The sequence below is a fragment of the Tetranychus urticae genome, chromosome 3 (assembly GCF_039701765.1).
Source record: "Tetranychus urticae isolate SD_2017Ah chromosome 3, NJAU_TeUrti_SD_1.0, whole genome shotgun sequence".
Lineage (NCBI taxonomy): Eukaryota > Metazoa > Arthropoda > Arachnida > Trombidiformes > Tetranychidae > Tetranychus > Tetranychus urticae.
The window spans coordinates 11,757,405-11,785,283 of NC_142960.1; the positions used below are offsets into that span (position 1 = coordinate 11,757,405).

Sequence of the window (27,879 nt, forward strand, 5' to 3'; positions counted from 1 at the left end):
TCATCAGATAATCAATTGAATGATTAATGGAAAGGTTTAAGGTTGATTGAAATTGTAAAGCTGGTAAAGCTTTTCAAGTTGAATTAGTAAATAATTTACTTTAATATTTGGTTGAACAATAAAGTACTTCAATTTGTAAGTTTTGATCCCAGTATTTATTAATAAAATAAAGCAAAAGCATATTAACATTTATCATTTAATTTGGTAAATACAAGTAGAATTGAAATGAAAAATAAAAGAGTCAAAGATTATGTCGATTGTTTAATAGGCTTGTTCAACTTTTGGGTTCAACAAGAAGGAGGAAAAAGGACAAAAATAAAAGGCATTATTGGCTTGAAATTGATAATTGTTGTCGAGATATTTTTGGACAACAATTCATTTCATAGGAAACGATCAAAACATTGATCAACTTTAAATTTTCACTCAAATATTTTTGTCAATTGAATTGCGAATAAATGCTCGAAAATAATTTCTTTTCGTTAATCGAGTTTAAATGATTCTTATAGAAGTGACAAGTCTTGTCTACCTGAATATGCCATGTATTAGTATGTATATAAATTAGTGAAACGTCAGTGAACATCAATTGATTGTTGAGATGCATTAGTTTATATGTATTTATTATCTCATTTATGTACTCATTTTACTGATAATTGAACGAAACAGACAATAAAACTAAGAGTCTCTCTTCATTGCCTTTATTATGTATCACACCATCTTCATCATCGTCAAGAGTAAAAACAATAAAGCTTGAGATATTGAAGGTGAAATGAGCATATAAAAGTGCATCAGCCAAAGCAAAATGGCAAATAAAAGGGAAAGGATTAAAGTGGTTCAACATCTGAATTCAATGTGAATATCAGAATGTCTCCATGTAAAGCCTTTACTTTCCGAGTTGGAAGACAATTTGATAAAGTAAAAGTAGATTTGCTCATTTGAGCAACTTTACGATTTTTCAATCTTTTTGTAAACTTAGCAATTTAGGCACATTTTTTAACCAACTAGTCAATTATAAACCAGAAAACTTGAACAAAATTTTCAAAATATTTTCTAAAAAATCAAAGTCAACCACAATTGAATCAACAGGCACGATCAACGGTTGAGTTGAAGATGACTGAAAGATTGATTGGTGAAAGAAATTTTCACAAATATTCCAAAGTATTTTATTCTTAATATTTGATCTTTGGCCATTTCCATCTTATATTATAGCAGCGTTTTCAAGATTTGAGAAGGTTCGGAATATTTATTTCCAGTCGCTTTAGGAAAAGATCTTGAAGTAACCAAAGTAATGACAAGCGAATGAAAAGCTTCACATTGACTGTTCAATATTGTGAATATTTTCACTGATGTATTTTCCGGTGGAAACAGATTTATCAAGTTCTCAACTGATAATTGCGTTTCCAGAAAATGGCTGACAATTATAAGTGAATGTTCTTGAAAATTGGAGACACTTCAATCATGACACAATATGAAATCTCCGAGGGAAACAGCTATGACCATAAATCAGCGTAATAATTGGACTGCTTTGTAAATATGGTTTCAATTAAAGATCCATTTGATATTATGTCAACATGGATTATGATGGAAATGTTTTTCACTGTGTCCAGCTCTCACCGAGTCTTTCATGTTCCAGGTTCATTAAATTATTGAATTTTTGGTTCCCATTTGGATCATCAAAATGGACCATTGAAATGACCAGCAACAGCAACAGATAAAGAGACTTGCTACAAGAGAAGAAACAGTTTTTACGAGAAAAAAAAACCAGAAAAGGAAAAGTGATTATTTTTTTTCTTGAGAGATTTAAATTGAAACTGAAAAATAAAGTTGAGGTAAAAGGTATTACATGTAAGATGCTATTTATCTGACTGTATTTAATACACTGTGACAAACCACATGGTTAACATTGTTCATTGTGACCCCACATGGAATTCAATTTGATGGTTATAACTCTTGCAAGTTGTTTATTTGCTTTCTTACACTATTATTGTCATGATAGTCATCCTTTACATGTAATAGTTGATTGCTGTTATAAGATGTTCAAATTGAACAAGAATAATGATTCATAGAGAAGACGAGAAAGAATTGTTAAGAAGAAGAAAAAACAAGTTTAAATCACAAGAATAACTGGCAAGATGAAAGATGAAGATAAAAGTGAAGATGAGAAAAGATTAGTTTCCATTCTTGTTAAGGTAAAGGAGAAGCCATTAAAACAAAATGTTAGTGTTGATTTTACAGTTTGTTTTTTGGGTTGCAAAGAGTTGTAAAGGTTTCCAATGTAAAAATTGTTGGTTGGAAAAAGAAACGTTCAATTGTTTCCCTTTTCAACTTTTCATGTTTAATCAGGAAAAAATGAACTCGACTCGAGTCGAGATAGTTACCAATGGAACCAATGGTTAAAGATTTTTTCAAAAAAAATTCTTCTTTGGCAACATTTTTGCCGATCAAATTCAAAGTTTGTCTGGTTTTCACTGAAACCATTGTTTCAAACAGAATCAGTGGAAAGTGACATTAATTCACCTTCTTCTCAATCTTGTAAATGATTGATGAAGAGTGATTAACTTTTTGTTTAAGGAAAAATTTCAATTCCTTTAAGGCTCATGATATTTCTGGCTAACAATTCACCACAAACTTGATTTACACACTTTGTGATGGTTGACTTTTCTTGCTTTAAAAGACCTTTTCTTTGGCTTCGCCAAGGCAACATTTTCAACATTTTTTTCCCTTCGATTAAATATAAATCAAAAATTAATCGTCAACTTTTCAAGTAGATATTTCATTACATGGTAAAACTATTTCCATTGTGATTCTTGTCATGAGGAAAGCAACATGAAAAGAAGTTTATCTTCAAAATTTGTTAACTGTTACTTGAGCTTTTCTTTGTTCAAAACACTTTGTTTTGTCCTTTTTTCTTCATCTTATTGTGAAGATGATTTTTCTTGTGAAATCTGTATTTTCTGTTAAAATTTTTGATCAATTTTCAATTTAATTTTGATTAATTCATAATAAATAGAGATGAAAAGGATGGTTAAAGGCGCAGAATCTTTTGCCTGAATGGATGACTGAGTTGAGTTGAACTGGGAGTGAGAAGTTGGGAGTGAAAAAAGAGTTATCCTTTCAAAGTCAAACTTTTTTTCGCTCTTCTTCTTTTTCTTGTTTCACTTCTTTGTTGATCATCATCAACACACAAACACAGTTAACTAAATCATTCTCATGTCTTTAGCAGAAGTTTTTCAACTCTAACCAACAATTTCTCATAAAAAGTGACTCTTTTTTTTACTCTTGCAATCATGATTTGACCAGAAGGTTGAGAAAGGACGAAAGAGTGAAAGAGAGAAAACATTTTCTTTCCTTTTCATCATTCACCAACTTATCATTTTACTACCTTTAGATACTGAATTTCTTTCTCATCTTCAAGTCATCTTCTCTTCTTCTCTTTCTCTTCCACTTTCCCTTTTTCCCTCTGTAAAGTTATACTCAGCTCATGTCAAGAATCCAAGAAGTTATTTCAGTTGACATTGATCAAGCTAAAACAAACACCTAAACTTTGAAACAGAAGCAAAGAGAGAGAACAAGAAAAAAAAGACGAAAAGGAAAATCAAGACTGATTTTTCATGAAAATAACTAGAAAAGAAGAAGAAGACGAAAAAGAAAAGGAATGAAAATGAAGAGAATGTGATATTTTCCCTTGCTTTTACCCTTAAATCTCTTTATTTTTGTCCCTCTTTCCGTGATAGAAAAAAAACCTTCCAAAAAACTTGAAAAATTTTCATTTCCATTCAACTTTCATAGGATTGCAAGTCTAGAGTTTCAATATAAATAGAGAAAAAGAAAAAAAGAAAATCGTTTTTCCAGTGAATTTGCTTGCCCATCATCTTAACTCTCTTTTACAATAATTCAGAAATGAAAAGTTAATTATTGTAATTGTTACCTGGAACGAGAAGGAGAAAAAAACATTACAAGATGGAATAACAAGAGAAGAAAAGATGTAATTCATTGAAAAACTTTTCGTTTCCTCCCTGTTAACCAGAATAACAGTCTTTTCCTTCAATTATTAAAGTAAGAAGAGAGGATATTCAATCATCATTACCATCACTTTCATCTTTATCTTTACCTTTGTTACACCAGTTTATTTCAAGAGCGTAAAGTTGATGTTAGGTAAACTTGGATAAATGAATTTACCAGTGAAAAGTTATGTACACCAACGTTGATCCAACAAGTGACTTATCATCATCACCATCACCAACAACAATATCATATCCAGTGTCAACCTCATTTCACTCATCATTACTGTTTAATCCAAATGTGTCAACAGAAGTGCGCCTTCATCAATCTTCATCAGCCTCATTTATATCACCATCATCATCATTTTCATCATCACCATTTACCATTGCCATCTCCTCGGCTCTTGGAGTGCTCATCTTTTGTACCATCTTGGGAAACATTTTTGTCATCTATGCCATCCTTTTTGATCGCATCTTGCGCCGAGTGGGCAACTATCTTGTCCTCTCCCTGGCCATTGCAGACTTTATGGTTGCTTGTACAGTGATGCCCATCAGTGCTTTTTACGAGGTAACCGGTGAATGGACTTTTGGCTCGTTTCTCTGTGAAATTTGGATCTCGGCCGATGTCCTTTGTTGCACTGCCTCTATCCTTCATCTTCTTGCCATCGCCTTGGACCGTTACTGGGCAGTAACCCGAGTAAATCACATCAAGGAACGAGACCTTTCCCTGGTTGGTAAAATGATTACCGCTGTTTGGACAGTTTCCCTTCTAGTCTCGTTGGCACCAGTCTTGGGCTGGAAAGATCCACACTTTTTAAAGCGTCTAGAGGAGGAAAAGACTTGCCTCATATCACAAGACATTGCATATCAAATTTTTGCCACCGTTTCAAGTTTCTATGCTCCTTTGGTAGTCATTTTATTTCTTTACTGGAAAATCTATAAGGTAAAGATTGACATTTTTAGTTTAATGATAACATCAATAATTATATCAACATCCATCATTTTCAATTCAAACAGCAATCATAAATATAATTCAATCTGTTTTTTTTGCCTTCTCTCTGATATTCCCTTTGAACTTACCTTTTACTGCATCTCAAGTAGCTTCTTCATTTGCTACTTTCTTTCAATCATTTTTTTTTCTGTACTTCTTCACGTTTCCATCCAAAGAATACCAATTATAACAAATTAATAGTTACAGCTTTCAGCTTATTCATGGTCATAATGAAATCATTTGAAACATGGTGTCATTTCCTTGTCTAAACCTTTCCACAAGCCTGTGAAGAGAAAGAAAAAATGAGCTCAAATTTGCATCAAAAATTTTACCATTAACATTCAAAACAGGAATAAATTGTGTTATGTTGTTGATGAAATTACAATTGCAATCAGCAAAAGAAAATTGAAAGGCTATATCATTCTGTAGATGATTAATTATTGTCATTACAATTTTTTTTTCTCTCTCTCGTTCTCTCTGTCCTTCTAATATCACAAATTAATGAAAGGTAGGAATGAGAAAGAATGAATAATGTCTAATTATTAAAGGTAAATTATCATCTCTACAATAATTAGTGGGAAAAGGGAAAGTCAAGCCAAACTTTTTTTAACCTTAAACGCAAACAATGTATTCACTGGTATAAAAAAAGTCTATACAAAAGGTTATATTGAAAATTGTTTACTATCAAAGAATCAATGGATTTGGTAATAATGATGATAATGATGATAATGAGAGTAGAAAGAAATTCATCTTAAAGGTAAATTAAGCAGCAAGGGAAATTGAGATTCTCAATTGATAGACTTCAAGTTGAGATATAAGTCGTTTTGAGCTTCTTTTGATTTTACTTGTTGATGATGAAAAACAAGCAAAAAACAGTCAATTTTAGCCAAATTAATTGAACTTAGTTAAGGTAATTGCTTTGAATAATCTTCTTCCCTTGCCAATGTAGGAGTATTAGGATAACTGTTTTACTTGGGATTTAGCGTCATTATCATTCTCGTTTTCCTATTCGCTTCCATCATAAGTATCATTCTTGAAATTATTTTTTCTTCTCTTCTTTCCTACTCTTTTTTTGTTGCAAGATTTACCTTTATCTCCTTTTACCTTGCATCATTTCTCATCTTGCAATTGCTTTTGGTTGACATTAAATGCTATTTAGGGATGCAGTTTGATGTAAGGTTTATGCGAATACAATGTTGCGATTCATTGCTAATATCAATCAATTTTCAGCTTGGCTTTGCTTGGTTCCTTTCCTTGGCTAGTTCCAGTTGGCACCTTTTACTTGGTCATTTCATCTTTCGTTGAATACAGATGACTGGTTTATAATTTAATTCAATTAACAGGGTTTGTTAAATGGTGATAAACAAGCTAGAAATGGATAAATAAATAAATAAATGTGATTACTTTGAATTCAGAGGATCAAACTGATTGTTGATTGCGTGACTAAAATATACTAAATAGTAAATTATAAATATTAAAATCTTTCTCTTTTGCTGGTTGGACCTTTTTTCAACAAATAAACTGGCAATGAAACAGCATCCTCATGATATTACTGATGATATGTTTATTTATTATTTATGGCAGCTACTTTCTGCTTGCAGATTGCATGTTGATGTTAACATTAATTGGACTGGTGATGAGAGCCAAGTGTCATGTCGCCTTGAAAAAGTGTCCAACCAAAATTAGCCAACAAAATGGATTTAGGAACGCTTGTTTAGCCTGAAAAGCTATTTACCATTTAAAATCAGTAAAGTGGTGGTTAGAAGAATGGTGTCAGTCTTGGATCGCTTGATAAATAAATCAATTGAAATTAAACTTTTGTCATGTCTAAGCAAAATCATTTAGTAACATTAAACAACCTCTGAATACATCCGATCCTCATAAATCTTGATGACTAAATTGAATTTAACTAGAAGTTGACTTTATCCCGTTTATGGTAATTTCACAGTAAATTTAAATCAAACTGTTTGATCAGGTTAACAGAAAGGACAAGGTTCGGTGGATTCTAAATTATCCGGAAATGTGTTGTTGAGAAAAATATGAGGGACGAACAGGCAATTTCATGATAATGTTTTCCCATTAAACTGTGATCAACAAATGGAACTCTTATTAGCTTTTCAAGAAACCATCAACAGCATACGTTAGCTTAAACAGCATTAGTCCGTTAGCCGTAATTTGTATCAACAATTGCATCTTTATAACGAGAAAAATGTCAAAAGTCAAACTGGCCAAAATTTCGTGAGTGGAACTTGCTAAATAACTGACGCCAATTATATTTATTAGACAAATAATAGCTCACACCATCCAGTTAACCTGTTGAAACGAAAAGCACTTTTAACCTCGACATCCTTTGCTCGACTCTTGCTTTCGCTTATAGGTAAAATGTCCCTTCAACATCTCAATCTTGAGTTTGACCATCATGTATTAGACACGAAAGAAAAAAATCAAATCATTTAATACACTGAATAAACACTGAACATAAAAGACACTTAAAGACAAATTAAAAAATAACGGTTGAATAAATACATTTTCAAATTGAAAGAGGGAATCTTAAAATGTAGGCGTATAAAATGAAGCACAACAAAAGGGCGCCACATTTAACTGTATTAATGAAAATTTAATTTTAATTAAACTTGACCATCAACAAGTTGTATTGATAAAAAAGGTTACTTTCAAACATTTCTAAGCATCCGAAGTAACAAATGAAAAGAGATTAACTAATAACTGTTGATGATGACAATGCTGTTGAGGGTTTAAAGGTGATATTGTCAATAATGGTCAGACTTCCTCCTTTCCTTTGTACTATTTGACCAGTTATTTGTTGAGATTAAATGATGAAAGGTTAAGTAACAATAGCCATTGAATTGGGCGATTAAAAATCAATTCCGTATGCTGAGTCTGCAATTTCAGATAAGGTGTTAACATTAGGTTAAAACTGGTTAAATTGGTGTAAACACAACGAATCTCAATGTAATCTTACAATTTAAACAATAATGAACAATTAGTTGAACATTATTAATGGCGCGTAAAAACAACAACAATACAATATTATTAGCCTAGTAAATGGTGTCATTTAATTTGCTATATTTTTGACAAAATAAACACTGATTAACATTAATAGGAAACCTTGATTTTCGTTGTGTTTACCTTCATCATTTGCTTTAACCTTTTTATTCCTATTAACTTCATTGTAAGACATTTTACTCTACCTTTAACTAATTAATTATTAGGTGAACATCTTCAGGGTAAATACATCTGTCGTCTTTGCATGTTGATGATGGAAATGATGACAAACATTTGAACAGCTAAACAATTATCATCACACACTCAACTCTGGTTACAACCAGGAGACAAAAATAAAAAGCCAAACAATTTTGACTATTTTCCCTCAATATTACACTAAATATGAATATTGAACATTTTCATTTCAATCCTTTAAGTTTACCTCTCATGTCTGGAAGCACCAATAAGGTGATGTTAAAAAAAAGGTTATAACGAGAAAAAAAGAGCAAATATTTAGTTTTTGAGTCAATTTATGCACTGATTGCTGAAAGCCTTTAAATTGCTTTAAATTTTATTACATTTAATCAAAAGGCAACAACTTTAATGAAAAGCAAGTAAACAGGGAACAAAAAGTTGAAACCTTTATTAACAAAATGATTAACATGATAAATAATGAATGAAAGATGAAAAGACGATGAAAAGATGGTTAAAGTAAACCTTGATATTGAATGTACAGTATCGGTCAAAGAAACTGTCAGTTAGATTTTTCAATGCTACAGAATAATCTTGAAGTTTTTTATTTTGATATTTTAGAAAAAGATAAATTATTGTTTAGACTAACGAATAGTATATTTAAAAAATGAAAATATTGTAATCTTCGAGTCTTGTTGGCCGTTCAAAGCTAAGCTTCGTTCAAGCAAAAAGTTGAGTTGAAATTTTAGAATTTTTGAGATGCTAAAAATGGCACAAATTCAAAATTATTTCAGTATTCAATGATCATTTGTGCTTAATAGTCTTAAAAATTTTAAGAAAAATCATTTAAAAGTTCTGAGAACCATAAAATAAGGCCAAAATGAGCGATCAATTAGGAACGCCATCTATCGGATCAACTAAATTTTCCATGATTTTCATATTCGCAGACTGATTGCAATCAAAATCTGAACAATAATTAAATTTTTATCTTAGAATTTGAATATTCTATAGTCAGAGAGTCTTTAGAACTTTTTTTCGCAGTTAAACTCTATTTAGTTCTCTCTAAAACAAACTTCCAATATTTTTCACCAAATTTCAACAGAGGCTATGATTTAAATCAGCTCTAATTTGCTAATTTTCTTGATTAACTCACAAAAAAAACTACTATTTTATCCCTGAATGTTTGAAAATAAAATACGAGTACAATCATGGTCTTATTACAAGTAGATCAAAAAATATGCAACTTTGAATGTTGATGTAGACACTGACAGTTTCTTTGACCGGTACTGTAAAAAAGTGGCTTAAAGGTGTCTTCACTTGATGGGGTGAGAGTCACTCTCCTAGGTTGAGTGACTGGTTGACTTTGGCCATTTACTGTGGCGAATGATAACATTTGAGGAAAATGATGAACTTTGTTTTTCCTTTGCTTCTAACCTTGTGTTGCCTTGGATACTTGATTCTGATTGTGATGAGTTTGGATGATGAACAAAGTCAATAACCATGAGTTAACAAATTAACAGTAAATCAAATCAAATTGAATTTTAAAAGTAACTCTCAACATTTATTACTAAATAGACAGAACAAGATCAGAGAAACCAAGGAAATAATGATAAATAAATCACTTTTCAATTCCTTTATCTTTCATCTTCTTCTTTTTCTTTCAAATCTTCTTTTCATCCTCATCCATGTCTATTTCAAAGAAGGAGAAGATTGAAAAAGGTAAAGAGGTGTCTCTGTTTAAGTAAAAAAAGGTTGACTGGTTTTGTAAGTTTACTTCAATTTTCACCATTAAAAGAGTTGAATTTGTTGTAAAATTATTCTGATAAACTTTTACTCCTTAACATGATAATAAATAATATATTTTATCGATCAACTCTGTTTGCTAAACACTTGATTGAATCAACTGTAATGATAAAGAGTAAAATGGTTGGACAGAAAAGAGAGAGAGAAGAAGAAGAAAAAAAATAAGTGATTGACACAATTTTCTGCCTCATGAATAACCTTTGTTATCGTCTTCAATGCATTTCAACCTTTTACCTTTTCCCTGTCTGAGTCAAGATAGGAAATTCAGATGAACCATTAGCCATGTGGAAAGGAAAAATGGTAAAGTAACTGCTCTAATCTGCATACCTTGCGAACAAAGAATGAGGTCAGAAACGTTGATTCAATGTTGATCATATCAATGTCTTTAATTAAAGGGCAACAGATAATTGAGATGAATTTCAAGCGATTCACACGAAATTGAAACCCTAATTTGTTAACTTAAGTGAACAAACATAATTATTCATTGTTGACTGTTCAACACTAAACAGTTTCTGTTTACACTCAGTCCAATTGTTGGATCGTTTCACTGAAAAGATTAACAGATAACAGGTAAAATAAGCTTAAAAAATAGGAAAAGAAAGCGAAACTTGAATTGCAAATTTTTTGGAAATTTCTGGATTTCCATCTTCAGTTCAGTAAAACGAAAGTTGCAAATTTATCCCCTTTTGGAACGAAAGAATCTTTCATTTTTGCACTTTTTTCTTCAACCATTTCAACGAAAATTGATAGAACACATTTTGTTGAACAAGAAATGCTCAGAAAATTACTGTCATAATGTCTGAATAACGCGTTTAGAAGTTGAAATTGATCTATTTCCAGGGAGTTTTTAATATTAGCAAAAAGCTGCTTCCAAAGGATTTGAAGTTTGGATGAGAAGCTGGTAAAGGGCGATTGTTTGCATTTTGATTTGCAAAACAATAATACAATTTAGAAGCACTCAAGCGTATTCTCATCATGTGCTTGTTTCATTTGAATGTTGAATTCATAAAAATTCATCCTCTGGCGTTGCATGATTTGTCAACATGAAAATGACTTTGGAATTGTTCATTTTCCAAAAGATTAAAAAAATTGACTTTCTCACTTGAATGGGCTGTACAAATGCAAACATTTGTAAAAACTTTTGAAATACTTTGATAAATCCTGAAACTAAACAAAATGGATTCAGTTTCCATTTTTTCAACTTTCCATCCTCTTACCCAAAACTGACTTCAGAAAAAAATATTCTCATGAAAATTTCTATTCCATGAGTATCTTCCATCGACCAATTGACCAATTTCACCCGAATTACCATCTACTTTGGACTGAAAATAAAGGAAATAAACAATGGAACGGAAGATAAATTTACTTTGCAGAACTTGATTTCAACGAACGAAATTAATCTCATGTTCCAATGAGGAAAATTTAATCAGAATTTCGTTCTTCCAACAGTAAGACTAAGGAAGAAAGGAAAGTAAAGAAAGTATTGAAATAATCAGGGTTCTCATGAAAAGGATACGATGAGACAGTCTAAAGTTTCGGAATTTTTTCGCTGGAAAATAAATTCTAGATTCATGTTTACTTTAGTTGACAAGCCACTTTACCTGAAGGATGATGATGCTTTCATCTTAGCTGAACATCTCAAAGGAATGTAAGGGAAAACGACAACGAAAATGATGCATTGAATGAAACAATATTGAAGTACCAACGTAATAAGTGGAAGGCAGCAAAAAGAAGGCAAAGAAAAAGAAAATTTGGCAAAAAAAAGTTTATCTAAGTTCATCTCATCAGGTTTCATTTTGTCACTTCTTTACCTTTCATTTGAGTAAACAGTAGAGTCTAAATCTTGAACAAATAACAGATTCAATCTTCATGATATCATCAGCGATTCGAGTCAATTTTTTGCATCAAATTTACTTTTTCTCTTCTTTTTTAATGAAAAAAAATTGAACCAAAAAAAAGCATCAACAACAAAAATGGCTAAAAATGATGAGTTCAAGTTGATTGATTTTTTGTTTTCCTTTGACTTCAATTGTTAACAATTTGCAACAGTCAATGATAAAGGTAAACATTTAAAATTAGAAACAATTTTTGTTTATAAATTATTCAGTTGAAAATCAGAAAGTCGAGTTGAATCACACAATTCAATTGTGAGCAGAATTTTTGATTCTAAACGAAAAAATTGTTTTCTCAAACTCAATTTTCCTTTCAACCGTTTCTTTTCACTTTTCAATTCAATTGGCTATTCAATTGATCATCTTCAAGTAGACACTTGCACTGACCAAATTGACTTTGTAAAATGAGGAGAAAACACTTTTGAAAATTGGGCCAAAATTGCATTTACTATTCATTGATTTTTCATTTCATTTAATTTACCAAAACCATTATTTGAGTTGAATGTTTCAAAAGTTGAATTAAACTGTAAACTTGATTAAACCTTTCAAACGATTCATGTTTACAGCAAATAATCTGTAAATCAATCTTATTTATAAATTTCATTTCCAAATGAAACATTGCTTATTATTGGTTGAGATGAAGATTACATTGAATTTGAATGAGGAAAATGAAGAGACTGACAAAAAAAATTGTAAACAAGTTTCATCTGATAGAAGATTCAACAAAATGAAGAAAACAGAAAAAGAGTAAAATTAAGGGAAAATCCATTGAATTTTGAATCAAAGATATTCTTTATTCGTTGCCTTCCCTTGGCTGGGATTTTCTCATATTCAACTGATTCCATGAGAGTTACAAAAGCTTTTCCTGATTCACTTGGAAGAAGGAGAAAAGTAAAACTTTTTCTTCTTCTTCTTCATTCCACAGTTGCTTCAATAGACATTTGTTGTTGCATTTTGTATTCACTATCATTTTGCTTCTCTGTTTCGTCTCTTATCATCATCTTTACATCGTTCAGCACCACTTTAGACTTTGCTTTGCATTTTGTTTCCATCTTTAACTTTCAACTTTTAACCCAAACAGTTTCTCCCTATCAACAGGATATCCGAATGGTAAACTTGAGATGAAGAAAGTAGAGAAACTATCTGGTAAAATGATCTACTTCCATCAGGGAAAATCATTTCCATCATGTTCATCATTATTATAATTATTGCAATTTCTCACCATTTTGCACCCTTTTCTCGAAAAGAACAGCTGAAAAGGTTGAAATTTTTTTAATTATCATAATGTTCTTGGTTCATCAAAATGATTCAAAGTGATAGACATCTTTTCCAATGTTTTTTCCTTCAAGAGACAAAGAATCCATTTTTTCCACATTTCATAACATTATAACATTATAACTTTATTGAGAAAAAGGGAAACCAGAAATTTTCCATCAACATTTCATTATATTCTTATCTTTCCAATCCTGGTTCAATGTTCAGTTCTGTCTTTATCAATTTTCCACTTTCACTCTGTTCTGCCATTGAAAACAAACTTGCTTAATTATCCACAAATTGCATTAGAAATGGTGAAAAAAGTAAAAGTTAAATTGATTCAATTTTGAAAAGCTAAAAGTCTAATGTAAATATGATGTTGCCAATTGCAGTAAAATGTTAATTATTAAACTCTTTGAACAATGTTTAGACCGTGGAACAGGTAAGGTTGATTTGGAAAGGTTGACTTGCCTCATTAAGTGTTGACTTTGGATCAAAAGGCTGAAAACGAAGAAGAAGAAGAAAAAAAAGTCAACTTCTTCCTACACAGACATTGAAATGTACAAGAGGTATAATGAGTAAAACATGAAATGTGATGATGATAATGACGGATAGAGAAAAGAAGAAAAGTAAGAAGAAGAAAAGGAAAAGATCAATTAACCAGCTTCGAATAGAGTTTATGTATATCAGGACAATTCACTCCCTGTCAACCTTTATAAATGGTTTATTTGCTTTTCCAAGTTGATGATGGAAAAGAGGGAAAAAAGTCAAATTAAAGGTAAATTGAGAGCATTTGATGATTGGATCATGAAACGTATCTGTTGAAATGAAACTTATGGCTAAATTTTTGCTCATTTTTTTCCCATTCTTTTGCTTCTCTCATTCCCTTTCTCATGATGGACTTGCTGGGAGTTGATATGAACTGTGGATCAAATAAGCTGTTCAACAGTTGACATGATGTATTATTATATAAATGTTAACCTCTTCTCACTCTTTGTGTGCATCATTTGGTTGGGAAAACCTGTTGATTCAACCTTCCTTCTTCTTGAGTTTCCTCTTAACCAACTGATTCTTTTACCTGATAAAATGCTCTTAGTTGCATCAAAAGAAGTAAAATAACTTCTTTTTTTGTCAACCTTTTCTTCTTCTCACTCAATTGATTGTCATCTCATGTATGCATTTACAAAACTGATAGACGAGATGGACGGAAATTGTTGACTCGTAATGATATCTCAGAAGGAAAAGTGTAAAGAGTGAATAAGAATTGGAATATTGATGAATCTGAAAAACATTTTTTTCATCACATTCTGATAATTACTTCAACTAATGCATTCCAAAAAGCAATTGCACAATATTTATAAGAACTTTTAATTTAATACTTTACTTGCTTTTTGATTGTTCAATTTTTTTCACCAAAAGACTCTAATTCTTTATGAATAATGTTTTTTTATCAACACAATTAGCAATTGATTAAAGTTGCTTCACTTAGTCAGCATTAACTGGGAGTGAAAACTCCAAGTTGCAATTATTTTTCCATTTTCAACAAGTTTTTTCGTTCCATTTTCATTCTACTTTTTTTCATAACTTTTATTTTCTCCATGAATTCTTGAGTTGACTCGAAATTTGGATAAACATTGGAATAACATGAGAGATGACAGTTAAGGATTTGATTTATAAATGGACAAAATTTATTCACTGATATGGTGATAATGGTGGAAAAAGGTCAAAGCATTTGTGGTGAAAAGGAAAAGAATGAGAAGAAGGAGAAAAAAAAGTTTTAACAGCAAACAAATAAATATTTGATGATAATGCAGGGAAAAAGTTTAGATATGTAAAGACAAGCCGAGTATGAATATAAATTGATGAAGAATGTTAATCAAGTTTGTTAGAGTCAAGTTATTCTCAATGAGGAAAAGGTTCATTGGAAAAGTTGTGATGATAATGTTAATAACAATCATGTTGACTGAAGGTAACCTGATAATGATATGGTGAAAGGGACAAAATTGTGGTCAAAAAGATTCTCATTGAATCAACATTATTGCCATTCAATGTATATCTAAGTGTTATTCATTTCAATACACAGATATTTATATACTCTTGATATGCATGATAGTGCTTATTATGAGAAAAGTTGATAAACTGTTAACCTAACAAAACTAGATTTTCCTTCTTACTACAGTTGTTTTGTTGCACGCGTCTTTAAGGTAGGTTCAAAATAAAAGTCTGTGTCTTTGATACGATTTTGTTTTTTCCGAAATTTGTAAACGAATTAGGAATTGAGCAGGAATTTTCATCGAATTTTTTCAATGGAATTTGAAGTTTATTGATACAAAGTTATAACCAGCTTGATTTGACTTGTAGTTTTCGGGATATGAAGGTACAAAGATTGTCTATCCGCTGAAAGACCTTGTATTATTTGCCTCGACTTTTTTATTATTAATTGGTTATAAATGGTAGAAAAGCTTTTAACACAATCACAGGGATAAGAGTTAATAACTGCTACTAATCTAATCAAATTACTTTTTACTTTTGCTTCTTACGTTTACTTTTATCCTTCCCTGGTTTGCTGAACTCTGCTACTTTTCTGTGATTAATCAAATTTTACTACTTTATCTTACTAGATTAAACTTGGTCCATGAAAAATTCAATTAAAAGTCGAATCTCAAAGTTTGTTCTTTTTGTTTAATGGAACGACTAGCCATGATATCCTCTAATAACTGTTATCAACTGTAAGTTTAAAGAATAGTTGAGAGCTTTTTCATGGAACAAGGGAATCTCATGCAGTGATCGATAAATATCGATATTCTATTGGTCATTATTGGAATATTGTACATTCTTTAATAATAATATAACAGAATTAGCCACCAATTGCACAATTCGGCATTTGTTATATTTGCTAAAAAATTGGTGGGCTTTTGTGTGGGATTTTATTAGGAATAACTTTATTATTTTGTATTATTATTAACCATTTGAACCAGAAACATGTGCCCGTGAGTCAAAAGAGACAAGGTGATTTCTAGGACAAACAGGAACGAAAATGAAATTTATTAGACAACATGAAAGTATCAAATGAAAGTGAGAGTACACAAATGAAATTCAGGTTTACAGGGATCTTTATGAGGCCGGAAATTATTGGCCGTCGATTCCAACGGCCTTGTTCAATTCTTTATCAATATATGTAATATATTTTTGTTACTCAAGTATTGCTGCTTAATGATTTTGAATCGTGACATTTCGGACCGAAATCATGTTTTTGCTGCCGAACAAATTCGAGAAACATACTTGACGATTTCATCAATCAATTGTGAGGCTTCCTCGTCATAATTTTGTAATTTAGTTTACCATTTTAGTCTAATTTAATTAACGGATTTTGCTCTTCTATGGAGGATGAGAAAGTTAAAGCTAAAAAATACGAAGCAGAAAAAGACAAATCTGCTGACGAAAAAGCGGACTAGTGTTGCTGTGCTATGCTGTGCTTCATTTCTTTGCTTGAAAAATTTCATACCTGTTTTCTTAGTGACAAATCAAAACACTGAGGAATTCGATATCGAAGAATTTGTCAGCACAGGAAAGCACCCAGTCCGCTATGTAATTTGCCTTCTTAGTAGTATGAAAACACGCTTCAACTCTACAGAACGGAAATGGAAATACCTCCACCCTCCTTTCGCATGATTGATTTAGCGCTGGACTAACTTAACGCTCGACTGACCTAACGGCTGACCTTGACACCGTCTTTCTATATAAATGTTTTTCATGCTTCAATGATTTTTGACACCATCTTACGGTATCTATTGTTTTGAAGGCTTCAATGATTTTTACACTTGTCCGTTTGATTGTTCAAGGCTGAACCTGAATGAAAGAAAGGAAACGAATGTTTCATGAGAGAAGAATGATTATTCATGAGCTGGGTTTTCCCTTTTCATGAATTGTAAAGTGATTAATGGAATGACTTAGCTATCAGGCGAACTAATTTAATTCAAAGTTGTTCGGGAGTCTTGTATTTAAACTGAAATTTTCTTCAGAAAGTATCACTTAGTTTTCGCTCTTTACTTAAAACATTTCTTCATCGTTCTCATCTTCAATCATGCATAATGGTAAGATTGATTTCTGCAAACATTTTTAGAATCTGTTTTTAATCGATTGAATTTTTGTTTTTATCTTACAGTCAACAATCAACTGACCACACGTTCATCCCGAAGAAACATGATGATGACTCCCGGTCAATCCAATGATGAATTGGATGAAGAAAACGTCCAACGCGTTCGCGTTCGCGAGCAATGTGCAGAATGGCGATGCACAACTAAACGCTGCACAAACGAGCCTCAGGGTAATATCCATATCGCCGCAGCGTTCGACCAGGCCCGATTGAAACCGGTGGATTTAGAAAACCCTTATGATTTAAGGTCGGCAGATCGCGTGACTTGGGCTGAGATGAGTACAGTCAAACCTTTATATGAACAAGAGACTGAGGCGCGGGAGTCCATAACAAAGGCGCCAATTCGTTTCTCTTGCCTCTATTGTAATTCGACATTTAAAAAAATGAAGAATTGTAAAGAGCATGTTGTGTGTAAGTCGAGAGAAAATGGCACATCCAATGCCCCGTGCGACGGATGCGCGAGGAATCATATCTGCCCATGATGTTCCCTTTGGCGGATTTCGCCTGCGTTGATGCTGATTATGAAAAAGAAAAAGAGGATTTCTCTATTGATCAGAAATTACTTAGAGACTATGATATGTATCATATAGATCTTCAGCAGCCTTAAAATTGTATTCAGCCTCATTCAGTTTGATGAAAAATAAAAGATTTTATTACAATTTACTTAATTCATTTCTTTATTCATTATTTCGATCTGTGTCCAGCAGATTTTTATACAAATGGAATCATTGTTATGCATTTCCATTGAAAAACAATGACCGCTGTCGGTTGGACCCGCAATAAGCATAGTAAATGGATGACGTAAATATATTTTAAAAGATATTTTAATTTTTAAAATTAGTCAAGTCATACTTATATAATTTTTGATTACAATTTTTGATTATTTGGTTACAATTTTTATCAATATTGATTACATGTTGCTTCATCCAGCATTCCCAGGCATGTTATTACAAAAATCCTGTCCTCGTTGCTGTTCTCGAGGAGCTGGGCCTTTCTCAACGTGATTTCTTCATGCCGATTACTGCATCAATACTGCATTTCTCAGGATTTACATGCAAGCTACATGGTTCAAACCGGGTTTTTATACCGCTCCAAGTTGCACCAAGCTTTCCAAGGTTCAATCTGGGTATACCAAGGGCCCTTAACTTATCTTCAGCCTCCTTGGATTTACAAGCAGCAAGAAAATGGTCATCATCAAGATTACATTCATAGAAAGCAATGATTATATCATTGATACTTTGTATTTTGGCTCCTTTTCCAACTTCAAAAGGTAAACCATGATGTCTACGTGTTAAATACAGTACATGTCGCTGATCATTGGCAGATAGTTGATCCATCTTTAGCTCATGGTCAACACTAAATACACTCGCACCATGATCACTAAGGACAGCATATTCACGAGGATAAAATACATTGTTGGCGTAAAAGCCTTGTACATCAATATAGCAGCAACAGTAATCCATTTTCTTGTGAGCCTTTTGTCTCTTCTTATTTATACTCTCTTATTGTTTTCATCAGAAGAGTGAGTGATCGAAGGAGCGGGGGAAATTCAGAATGTACAACTCGCAATAATTTCAAAAATTCTCCGTTGACTCTCAGCATAAAGTCATTACGAGTACAAGGCCAGGGGGTAGAATCATTTCCCCGAAATTATTCATATATGTGTCGAAAGTTTTGACACAATTTGTTTTCAGAAATTTGATAGCTTCGGCAGGAAGTTTATTGCCGGTAATTATTACCGGTACACTAAGAATGAAATTAACACCACAGAGATATATGTCGAGTGGAGCTATATCCTTGTCTCGGATGCAAAGACGATGATTACGCTTGATAAGCATGATCAGGGAAACATTCGGAATACAAGACTCCCGAACAACTTTGAATTAAATTAGTTCACCTGACAGCTAAGTAATTCTATTAATCACTTTACAATTCATGAAAAGGGAAAAACCAGCTCATGAATAATCTTCCTTCTCTCATAAAACATTCGTTTCCCTTCTTTCATTCAGGTTCAGCCTTGAACAAACGGTCAAGTGTAAAAATCATTGAAGCCTTCAAAACAATAGATACCGTAAGATGGTGTCAAAAATCATTGAAGCATGAAAAACATTTATATAGAAAGACGGTGTCAAGGTCAGCCGTTAGGTCAGTCGAGCGTTAAGTTAGTCTAGCGCTAAATCAATCATGCGAAAGGAGGGTGGAGGTATTTCCGTTTCCGTTCTGTAGAGTTGAAGCGTGTTTTCATACTACTCTTCTTGAATCAAAAATCAATCTTTCTCATCACTTTCATCCTTGAGATAAGCTTCTTTTGATTCTATTACATAATGAATTTCCTGAGTTTCAGGTTGATTGTTGTGTATCGGTGTATTATGGGTTGTAACAAAACAATGTTCAACATTTCATGGCAATATATCTTCATAGGAAGTACTTTCACTTTCACATTCAACTATGACTTATTTGACTCCTTTTCAGTACCATTGTCTGAGTAATGTAAAATTCTACCTTTGCAATTGTCAATTCTTTCAGGCTATTTCTATCTACTCGGATTTTAAAATATAAAATTTCAAATTACAAAATTGACTTAGACAGCCTCCAACTTTAAACTTTCTGAAAAAGAAGAAACATTCGAGTTGTTAACCAGCACTTTGACCATTTTCAAAAATTCTATTGTTGACACTTGTTACAATACACGCATTTGAAATATCAATGATCCATCACATCTCCGACTCGTTCTTGATCAATTGATAGATAAAAAACTTTTCATTTATAATCTCATCACTATCATCACCAAGCGGATACTTGTTCGATACTATTTTTGTTGCACATAATATTTATAAACGATGAGGATAAAATAGCATTTAATGAGAAGGCAAAACAAAAAAGTTGAAATGTTTACTCAAAATACATAACAAAGCATTGAAACATTTTCTTCTTCTTCGTCTTTTCCTTGCTCTTCCAATCAATACTGGAAAAGGTCAATTGTTTCATTAAATGATAAAAGTTGCCATTCTCATTATTCACTGTATTATATACTCAATTGGGTTTCATATTTACTCCCAAGATGAGAGGAAACAGTAGACAAGTAATAATAAAAAAGGCAAACCAGAAAAGGCTACGAAAAGGGAACGATGATGAAAAAAGGTATAAAAATGCGAAAAAATAGAGGTAAAATAATGATGATGTATAGCAAACATTTTTCAATTGCAATCAATTTCGACCTGGATTCCCTTAATTTGGCAAATAATTGATTAACCCAAGTCTGGGTTGAAAGACGCTAAAAGGGAAACTCAAAGTTGACAGATTATGATGAATGTTTAGCTTTGATACTTTGAGATTCAACTTTAATATTAACCAATTTAGCTTCAAGTTAACAGATATTTTTCACTGGGTCTGGCAAGTGACAAAATGCTGCATAAATTGCACCTTAATTACAATATTGATTATTAAACCGTTTCGTCTCTCATTACAATTTAAACAAAGTGGACAAATAGAGTGACAAAATTTCCAGAAAAGTTATTCACTTTTGTGTTGACAAACGAAGCCAATCAAATGAGATAACTTTTGAACCTTCATTCATTTTTCAATAAATGTCAACCCATTCAACCATTCATTGCCTTGAACTAGTTTAAAAAATATTGTTATCATTTTAATTTCGATAAAAAATGGAAAAATTTTCGCTTCTCACTTCTTTTCCATTCATTACAATATTATTAATAATTCATAGTTTGCATAATGAAAAGTAATCAATGGAAGGAAAAAGTTTACAGATAACTTTTACTCCCAGCTTTTGGGTCAACTGAGAAGGGAAAAGAGTTCTGTGATTGTTCATTACCATTTGTCACATTTGGACTTTTATGGTCTTTTCACAGGTTTGTAAACATTTGCCTGTCATCGCAAAGGTTAATTCATGTCAATCATTCAAGGTATCAACATTACATGAAACAATAACCATGTATTTTATTGTTTCCCTGTAAATCCCTGGAAAAGGGTGAAAGCATGAAAAGAGTGAAATGTAAAAAAAAGGAAAGGAAGAAAAAAAAGTTTCATTTGATGAGAGACGGAAAAAAATGTAATATAAAGTCAAAGGATAAAGTATTAATATTATAACTGTTTCCATGAAAGGAATACAACTTTACAGAATTATATTATTCTTAATAAAAGATAACAGTTGAATAAAGTAAAATAACAAAAAGGAAAAGTTGTATTTACATATTTTATTTGATAATTTTCATGATTCAAGCGCGATTTTGTTTCCTTTTTTCTTCATGTTCTCTTTAATCAAATTGTTTTTTCCTTCCCAACACTTAACAGTTTTGTTGACTTGAATAGAGAAAAATGTATATTATTAATAATAGAAAGTTGCCTTCGAAACAATTAAACTTTTGTTACAACTGTGAATATTCAGAACGGAAAAAACAGTTGGATTTGGAGTAACTTTCAATTCATTTATTTCCATTGCATTGATCTTAAAAGGGACGTGAGGGTAGGTGTACGGTTAGAATCGAATAAAAAGTGTATAATTCTATTGGTCACGATGAAAATAGTTGGTAATCGTGACAAAGTTGAGAACTCAATCGTTCTTTTCTACCTACAAATTCGATCATTGCTTTTCAAAGCGCATAAAGCCTTAATGAATATAACAATAAATTTTGACTTTTCAAAAAGTCAAAAGTTTACTTCTGTGTAAGCTACACCATTTCATTGAGGTTGACTTTACCAAAACTTGACGACTTCAACCTTCGACTCACAAGCAAAATTTTATCTTATTCCAACATAATATTTGAATAGGTAATTCAGATTGAGTATTGAGAAAAAAATCAATGATGATAAGGGTTTGGAAGGTTACGCGAGTTGAAATTCATGATTCGCTGAGTTATGATAGCACTGATGTCGAGAAATCTTATCAGAACACCTGGTATTTGTGTTCCAGCAAAATTAATGTTTCAAAACATTTAGTCGCAGGACTGCCAGCAATACTTTATATATTAAAGGGGACGTTTGTTTAATTAAAGATCACGGCATTTGTTAAATTATGAAACTTTTCCAATCTTTTCGATTACTGGGCTAATGCCTTTAAACTACGATATTTTTCTGAAACTAATTAAGTCTCTGATAGCGAGCAAAGAAGATTGTACAAGACATCGGCTCTACTGATTCAATGGAACAAAAAACCATAGGTCGTATCATCACTGATAAAACTGAAATTTATTCAATGATGGTCAAACGAATTTTCGAAGCTGGTTTTGTAAAAAAAACAACACTCTTCGGAATCCATTATATGATTGCAGGATAGCAGTAAGTTTGTTGATCTACAACTATGATTTATGCATTATCAAAGATAATTTCTTAATGATTTCTTTTATTTTTATAGTTGATGTATAGAAACTATACTTGTGAAGTATAACGATGAAGTGGCTGGTGAGATAGAAACTGCAGTTTTGCTTAATGAAGGAAGAAAAGCTAATCTAAGATAAAGAACGAACACTTACATCGTTAGTACATTTATTCACGTCACCTTAAGTATTCATTCTTCTGGTATTATAATTTTTTGAAAATAAAATCTATTTAGTCAATCAAATAAAATGCTAAACATGAATATTAAATTAAATTATGTTAGTGAATAATTTCTTTTATTTTTATAGTTGATGTATCGAAACAGTATTCGTGAAGTATATCGAATAGTAGGTTTAAGAAACTGAGATGAGATCCAGGTCGTCTAGCACAGGTCCTACACTGTGTTGCAAAATATTGTGGCCAGTCAATTTTTTCGATTATTTTGCTTCAACAGGGTGCTTATTACTCAGAATTGCGCTCAAGCATATTAATTTAAAACAATTAGCATTAATCTAGCAAAATATGTGCTCAGATATCCTAAATTTACTTTTAATTTGATTCGACCAATTAATGGCTGTTGCAAAATATTGTGGCCAAAATCAAATTCATGTTATTTTTAGATATTTAATGCGATTTTTTTCGGTGTTTTTTACATTTTATTATTAAACAGCGATGAATTTAACTAAACTGCAAGTTTTCTCCCAAAAAATTAACTAATTGCTTAAAAAATTAGAAAATTGTTCTCCATAGGATTAACATTGAAAATTATGTAAATTTTGAGTCATTATAAGGATAAATGATTTTGAGAAGAATTTTCCACTGAAATTGATTGTATGTACCAGATTACATCTGAAACTTTTTGAATTTTTAAGATCGGATCAAGCTTTATGAAGTTATGAGCATTTCTCGTAATAGGTGGAACAGTATCAATGTTTTCCTATGGAAAACATTGATTTTTGACTTAAGATTTGGAAAAATGCTCATAATTTCATTATATTTCATCCGATCTTCAAAATTCAAAAAGTTTCAGATGTAATCTGGTACATACAATCAATTTCAGTGGAAAATTCTCGTCAAAATAATTTATCCTTAAAATAACGGAAAATTTACATAATTTTCAATGTATTTCCTATGGAGAACAATTTTCTAATTTTTTGAGCAATGAGTTAATTTTTTGGGATGAAACTTTCATTTTAGTTAGAGCAATCGCTGTTTTATAATAAAATATAAAAAAATCGATAGCAATTGCATCAATCAGATAAAAATTCAATGAAATTTCATTCTGGCCACAATATTTTGCATCAATGATTCATTGATTTTTTTGAAATATATGTTAATCAAAAATTACTAAATGCATATTCTGTTGAATTTATATGTTTTGATATTAATTTAAATGTTTAAATAGAATTATAAACAATTTTTTCCAGTTCAAAGCAAAAAAATTCAAAAAAATAGCTGGCCACAATATTTTGCAACAAACCGTAACTGGTTCACAACTTAGTGGCGAAACAGTAAACATTGGTTTTAGTCTATAATACCGTGATACATTTAGAGATGAAATTAAACTGGTATCTCAGGCTCAATTTTCAGTAGTTCACAACTAAACATGAGATTCAAATCAGATCTTGAAGAATATCATCAGAATAGTTTCATATTTACTACTCAAAATCAGATCCTAAGTTCCTTTATCGGGGCAAGTTACGGTCGGAGATGGGACACTGAAATCAAAGTTTTGTAATTAAAGTTGAGTTTTACTTATGTCATATAACAGTTGACAGTATGTATATTTCTACGTTGAACTAGCTGTTGATTCCACTAATTTTTAGGTTTTAAACTTATTCGGCCAGAACTTCCGCAGGTGGTCCATTTGACAACCAAACAAAGAAAATGTCGTCCATTTTATGCAGAGTGTGGAGAAGATTTTCTCCCAGCGAAAACCAACCAATTGTGGCCTTTCCCTACCTACTGGAGGTAGGGAAAGGTAGAAGCACAAAAACGGTCTCTGAGGTCGGAACGTAATTTATATAATCTACTAGTTTTAGATACTCCATATATCCTTGTAATGTAACTCTGGCATCTCTCTCTGGTGAATGTCCAGCTATAGTGTTCGTTGGATCGTCGCGTTTCAATTTAGGTTTCTCAGGAAAAAAGAATTTATCAAAATAAATTAACTCTAATGGTTGTTGGCCGGGCCATAATGATTGTGAATCTATCCAAGTAATGTCATTATCCATTAGGTGAGTTGTGAGTGGGAGTAAATTTCAATAATCATAAATCTCCATCTCCTTGTGTGATTACTCTTTTTCCTCTTAAAATCTCTAACACCGTTTTACGTACTATGTGAAAAGGTAGACCCAAATCGCTGGGCTGTGATCCCGTAACCTTGATGTTTGCATAGAATGAAATTTCTGATTTAACTTCAACATAATATATTGTTTGAATTCGTATTATGTTTCCAAACCATCAAGATATATGGATATTACCGACACCTCCACTTCCATTTCGTTCCATGTTCAATGAAAGTGTATGTAAAGATGGAGAACCAATCGGTTCTAATTTTTCCAGAATTTTTGCATCATATTTTCCGGGTATCTTATACCAAATGTTACCTGTAAATCATCTTCTTAATTTTCGTCGAAATTGTCTTGTTTCTTCTCTTCGTGCGTTAACAGGTTTGATAACAGGCTGGATTTGTAACGTGATTTGCCCTATTCCCTTAACTTACTTAGGACAGTTTTTTCTAAGGTGATCACTACTTGAACAAAATGAACAATTTTTGCATGCAATTTTGTGGTGGTCTGGTTCAAAGCATAAACTGCAGTGTAATAATGGTATTGGAGTAAGTTCAATCCATCTCAATCTGCCAGTCTTCTTTTTAATTCCACCTGCAATTTCTTTAATTTCTTTGATAAGAAAGTTATGAGCATGGTTAATCGCTCTTTGTGTGTGTGCCGTTATCGTTAATTCAGTATATTTATGCATTTTTGGTGGTGTTCCTGACATTTTGCATGGCTCTATCTTTTTCTTAAAAACTTCATACTCATTGACAAAATTCCAAGCATAGCAGGAAAGGAGCGAAAATGTTGGTATAGTAGAATGGGTTTCTTTTCATTATCTCCCTCGGAGTATTTAGTATTTCTCCATCTCGGCTGATTTCTCTCCATCCTGTTAGATAAAAGAGAAGAAAAGAAAATGATAAATCAGTCCCAATCACCGAGACTTTTTTGATGACCCATCTCTGGCCATTTCAACTTTGCCCAATCACCGGGGCATTATATATTATATTCTTTATTATATATTATTCATATATAAATGAAGCGAAGAATTGTAACCAAACAGTCATTATTCCTTGAGTCAGCGAAGACTCGGAAGTCTAATAAAGACCTTTTTTATTAAACTCTTTGGTTTTCTTCAATTCTCTTTCAACTGGTGGCCATTATGAGGGCTTAGTCCCCATTGTTCCTGCTGTACCTGATCGCTCCTGCCTGATCTTTCCTGATCTTTACCTGAATTCATTGGTTCTGTTGGTACTGACGCTAATCCAGTTCCAGCCATTTTTCTATTGATTCGTATTCCTGCTATACACTGGTCCTGACGATTCTCCAGCTCCAGTCATTTATTCTTTTGGCTTCCCAACTGGTCTGACGATTCTCCAACGCCAGTCGACTATCCTTTCGGCTCGTGGCTCTATTGATCCTGGTCCTGCTAACTTATCCAGTTCCAGTTATTGGTTCTTACGACTGTCCAGCCCCAGACTGTATCCCTGCCACTGGTCCTGATTGTCTCCATCCATTAACTCCACTTCACTCCAGCTTTTCATCTTGATTGATTGACTCGAGGGATGAACCACCAAGGCCCGGTAGGCCAATTTTAAGTCAACCCGGTTTTCCCTTCCTTTAATTTTTTGTGTCTGTCTCATTTTCTTTATGTCCTTTGTGTACCACTCAACGACGGCGATACGGTTGTTGGGTTCTTTCCTTTAGGGATTGTTAGGAATAGTTTCTGTTTATAAATTGACTCACGAGTCACTGTATCAAAAATGACTAACACAAGTCAGGATGCCAGTGTGCAATCGGCTTATGTTAGTCCATTAAATCTCGCTGACAACCCAGTTGCAATTAAACCTTTCACTGGAAGAGATGGCGAAGAAATTATAGATTGGTTAGCTGAATTTGAATCCTCTGCTGAAGCCTTATGTTGGGATGAGCGAACTAAATACTTAACTTTACCAGCATATCTCAGAGAAAGTGCTAGGGACTAGTATACCTATTTAGTCACTTATAAAAGTAAACCCCAAGACTATAAGGCACTCAAAACAGAACTGATCAAAGATCTCTGTTCCTCAGACTATCCAGCTTATTTAACAGATAGATTAATGTATTGTTTATTACTAGAAGATTCTAGAATTAGATAGCGTAAATCATTCACCCTTTTTCTTAGATATCACTGAAGATAAAAAAGATTCAATTAAAGATAAAAGATGTAATTAGAGATAATTTTCAATATATAAATGAAACTAAAATTGTAACCGAACACAGTCAATAATTCCTTGAGTCAGCCAAGACTCGAAAGACTTTAAATAAAGTTTTTTCATATTAAACCTTCGGTTCCCTTTAATTCTTCTTCACCGGGTATGAGTATTTTTGACCCAACAGCTATTGCAATGAGAAGTTCTCTTTTTAATAACTGTGGTGATCTGTTTTCCTTAGCTGTAATTTTTGGGATGAATCTAATAGGTTGAATATATTTTTTGTCGATAAATTCGGAGCAATAACCTTCTAAAGCAACTAAGTTCTTACCTTCTGGCATTTTCTGGCTTCATCTCTCAATTGAGGCCATTGTGAAATGGATTCTCTAACTGTTTTTGGTAAACTTTCGAATGCTTTTGTATTTAAAATAATATCTATTGGTAGTACAGGCTGTCTTCCATACAACAATTAGAAAGGGGAACTTTTAGTAGATTTATTCACGCTAGTGCTGTAAGCAAATCCCATCACAGGGATTAATCGTGCGCATTTTTAAGATTTTAATTCTGACAATAGTGACTCAACATTGTACAAACGGTTTGATTAGCTTTTTCAGTTGGATCATTTTTTGCTGGATGGTAAGATGTTGAGAAGGACCATTTACTTCCCATAAAATTTTTAACCTCTCCAACAATAGAAGAGATAAAGTTTCTACCTTGATTACTCAGGATTGTCTTTGGACAACCATTACGAAGGAATATTTTATATACTAAAAATTCTGCAATTGTTT

At 32.2% G+C, this 27,879-nt stretch overlaps 1 protein-coding gene and 1 long non-coding RNA gene across 2 annotated transcripts in view; one reads left to right on the plus strand and one right to left on the minus strand.

Annotated features, from left to right (window-relative positions):
• Positions 1 to 226: 226 nt before the first annotated feature.
• On the minus strand, positions 227 to 6,508 carry LOC149093369 (uncharacterized). The gene is made up of 4 exons (XR_016199698.1): positions 6,078 to 6,508; positions 5,079 to 5,272; positions 4,177 to 4,934; positions 227 to 1,721 (listed from the first exon to the last, which is right to left on the minus strand). It is a non-coding gene; the product is annotated as an uncharacterized LOC149093369 (long non-coding RNA).
• Positions 4,189 to 27,879, plus strand: part of LOC107359455 (5-hydroxytryptamine receptor-like) — a 39,281-nt gene continuing 15,590 nt past the window's right edge. Inside the window, exon 1 of the mRNA XM_089268976.1 lies at positions 4,189 to 4,941. Within this exon, the coding sequence (XP_089125102.1) occupies positions 4,189 to 4,941 (753 nt within the window). The remainder of the gene's footprint in view (positions 4,942 to 27,879) is intronic.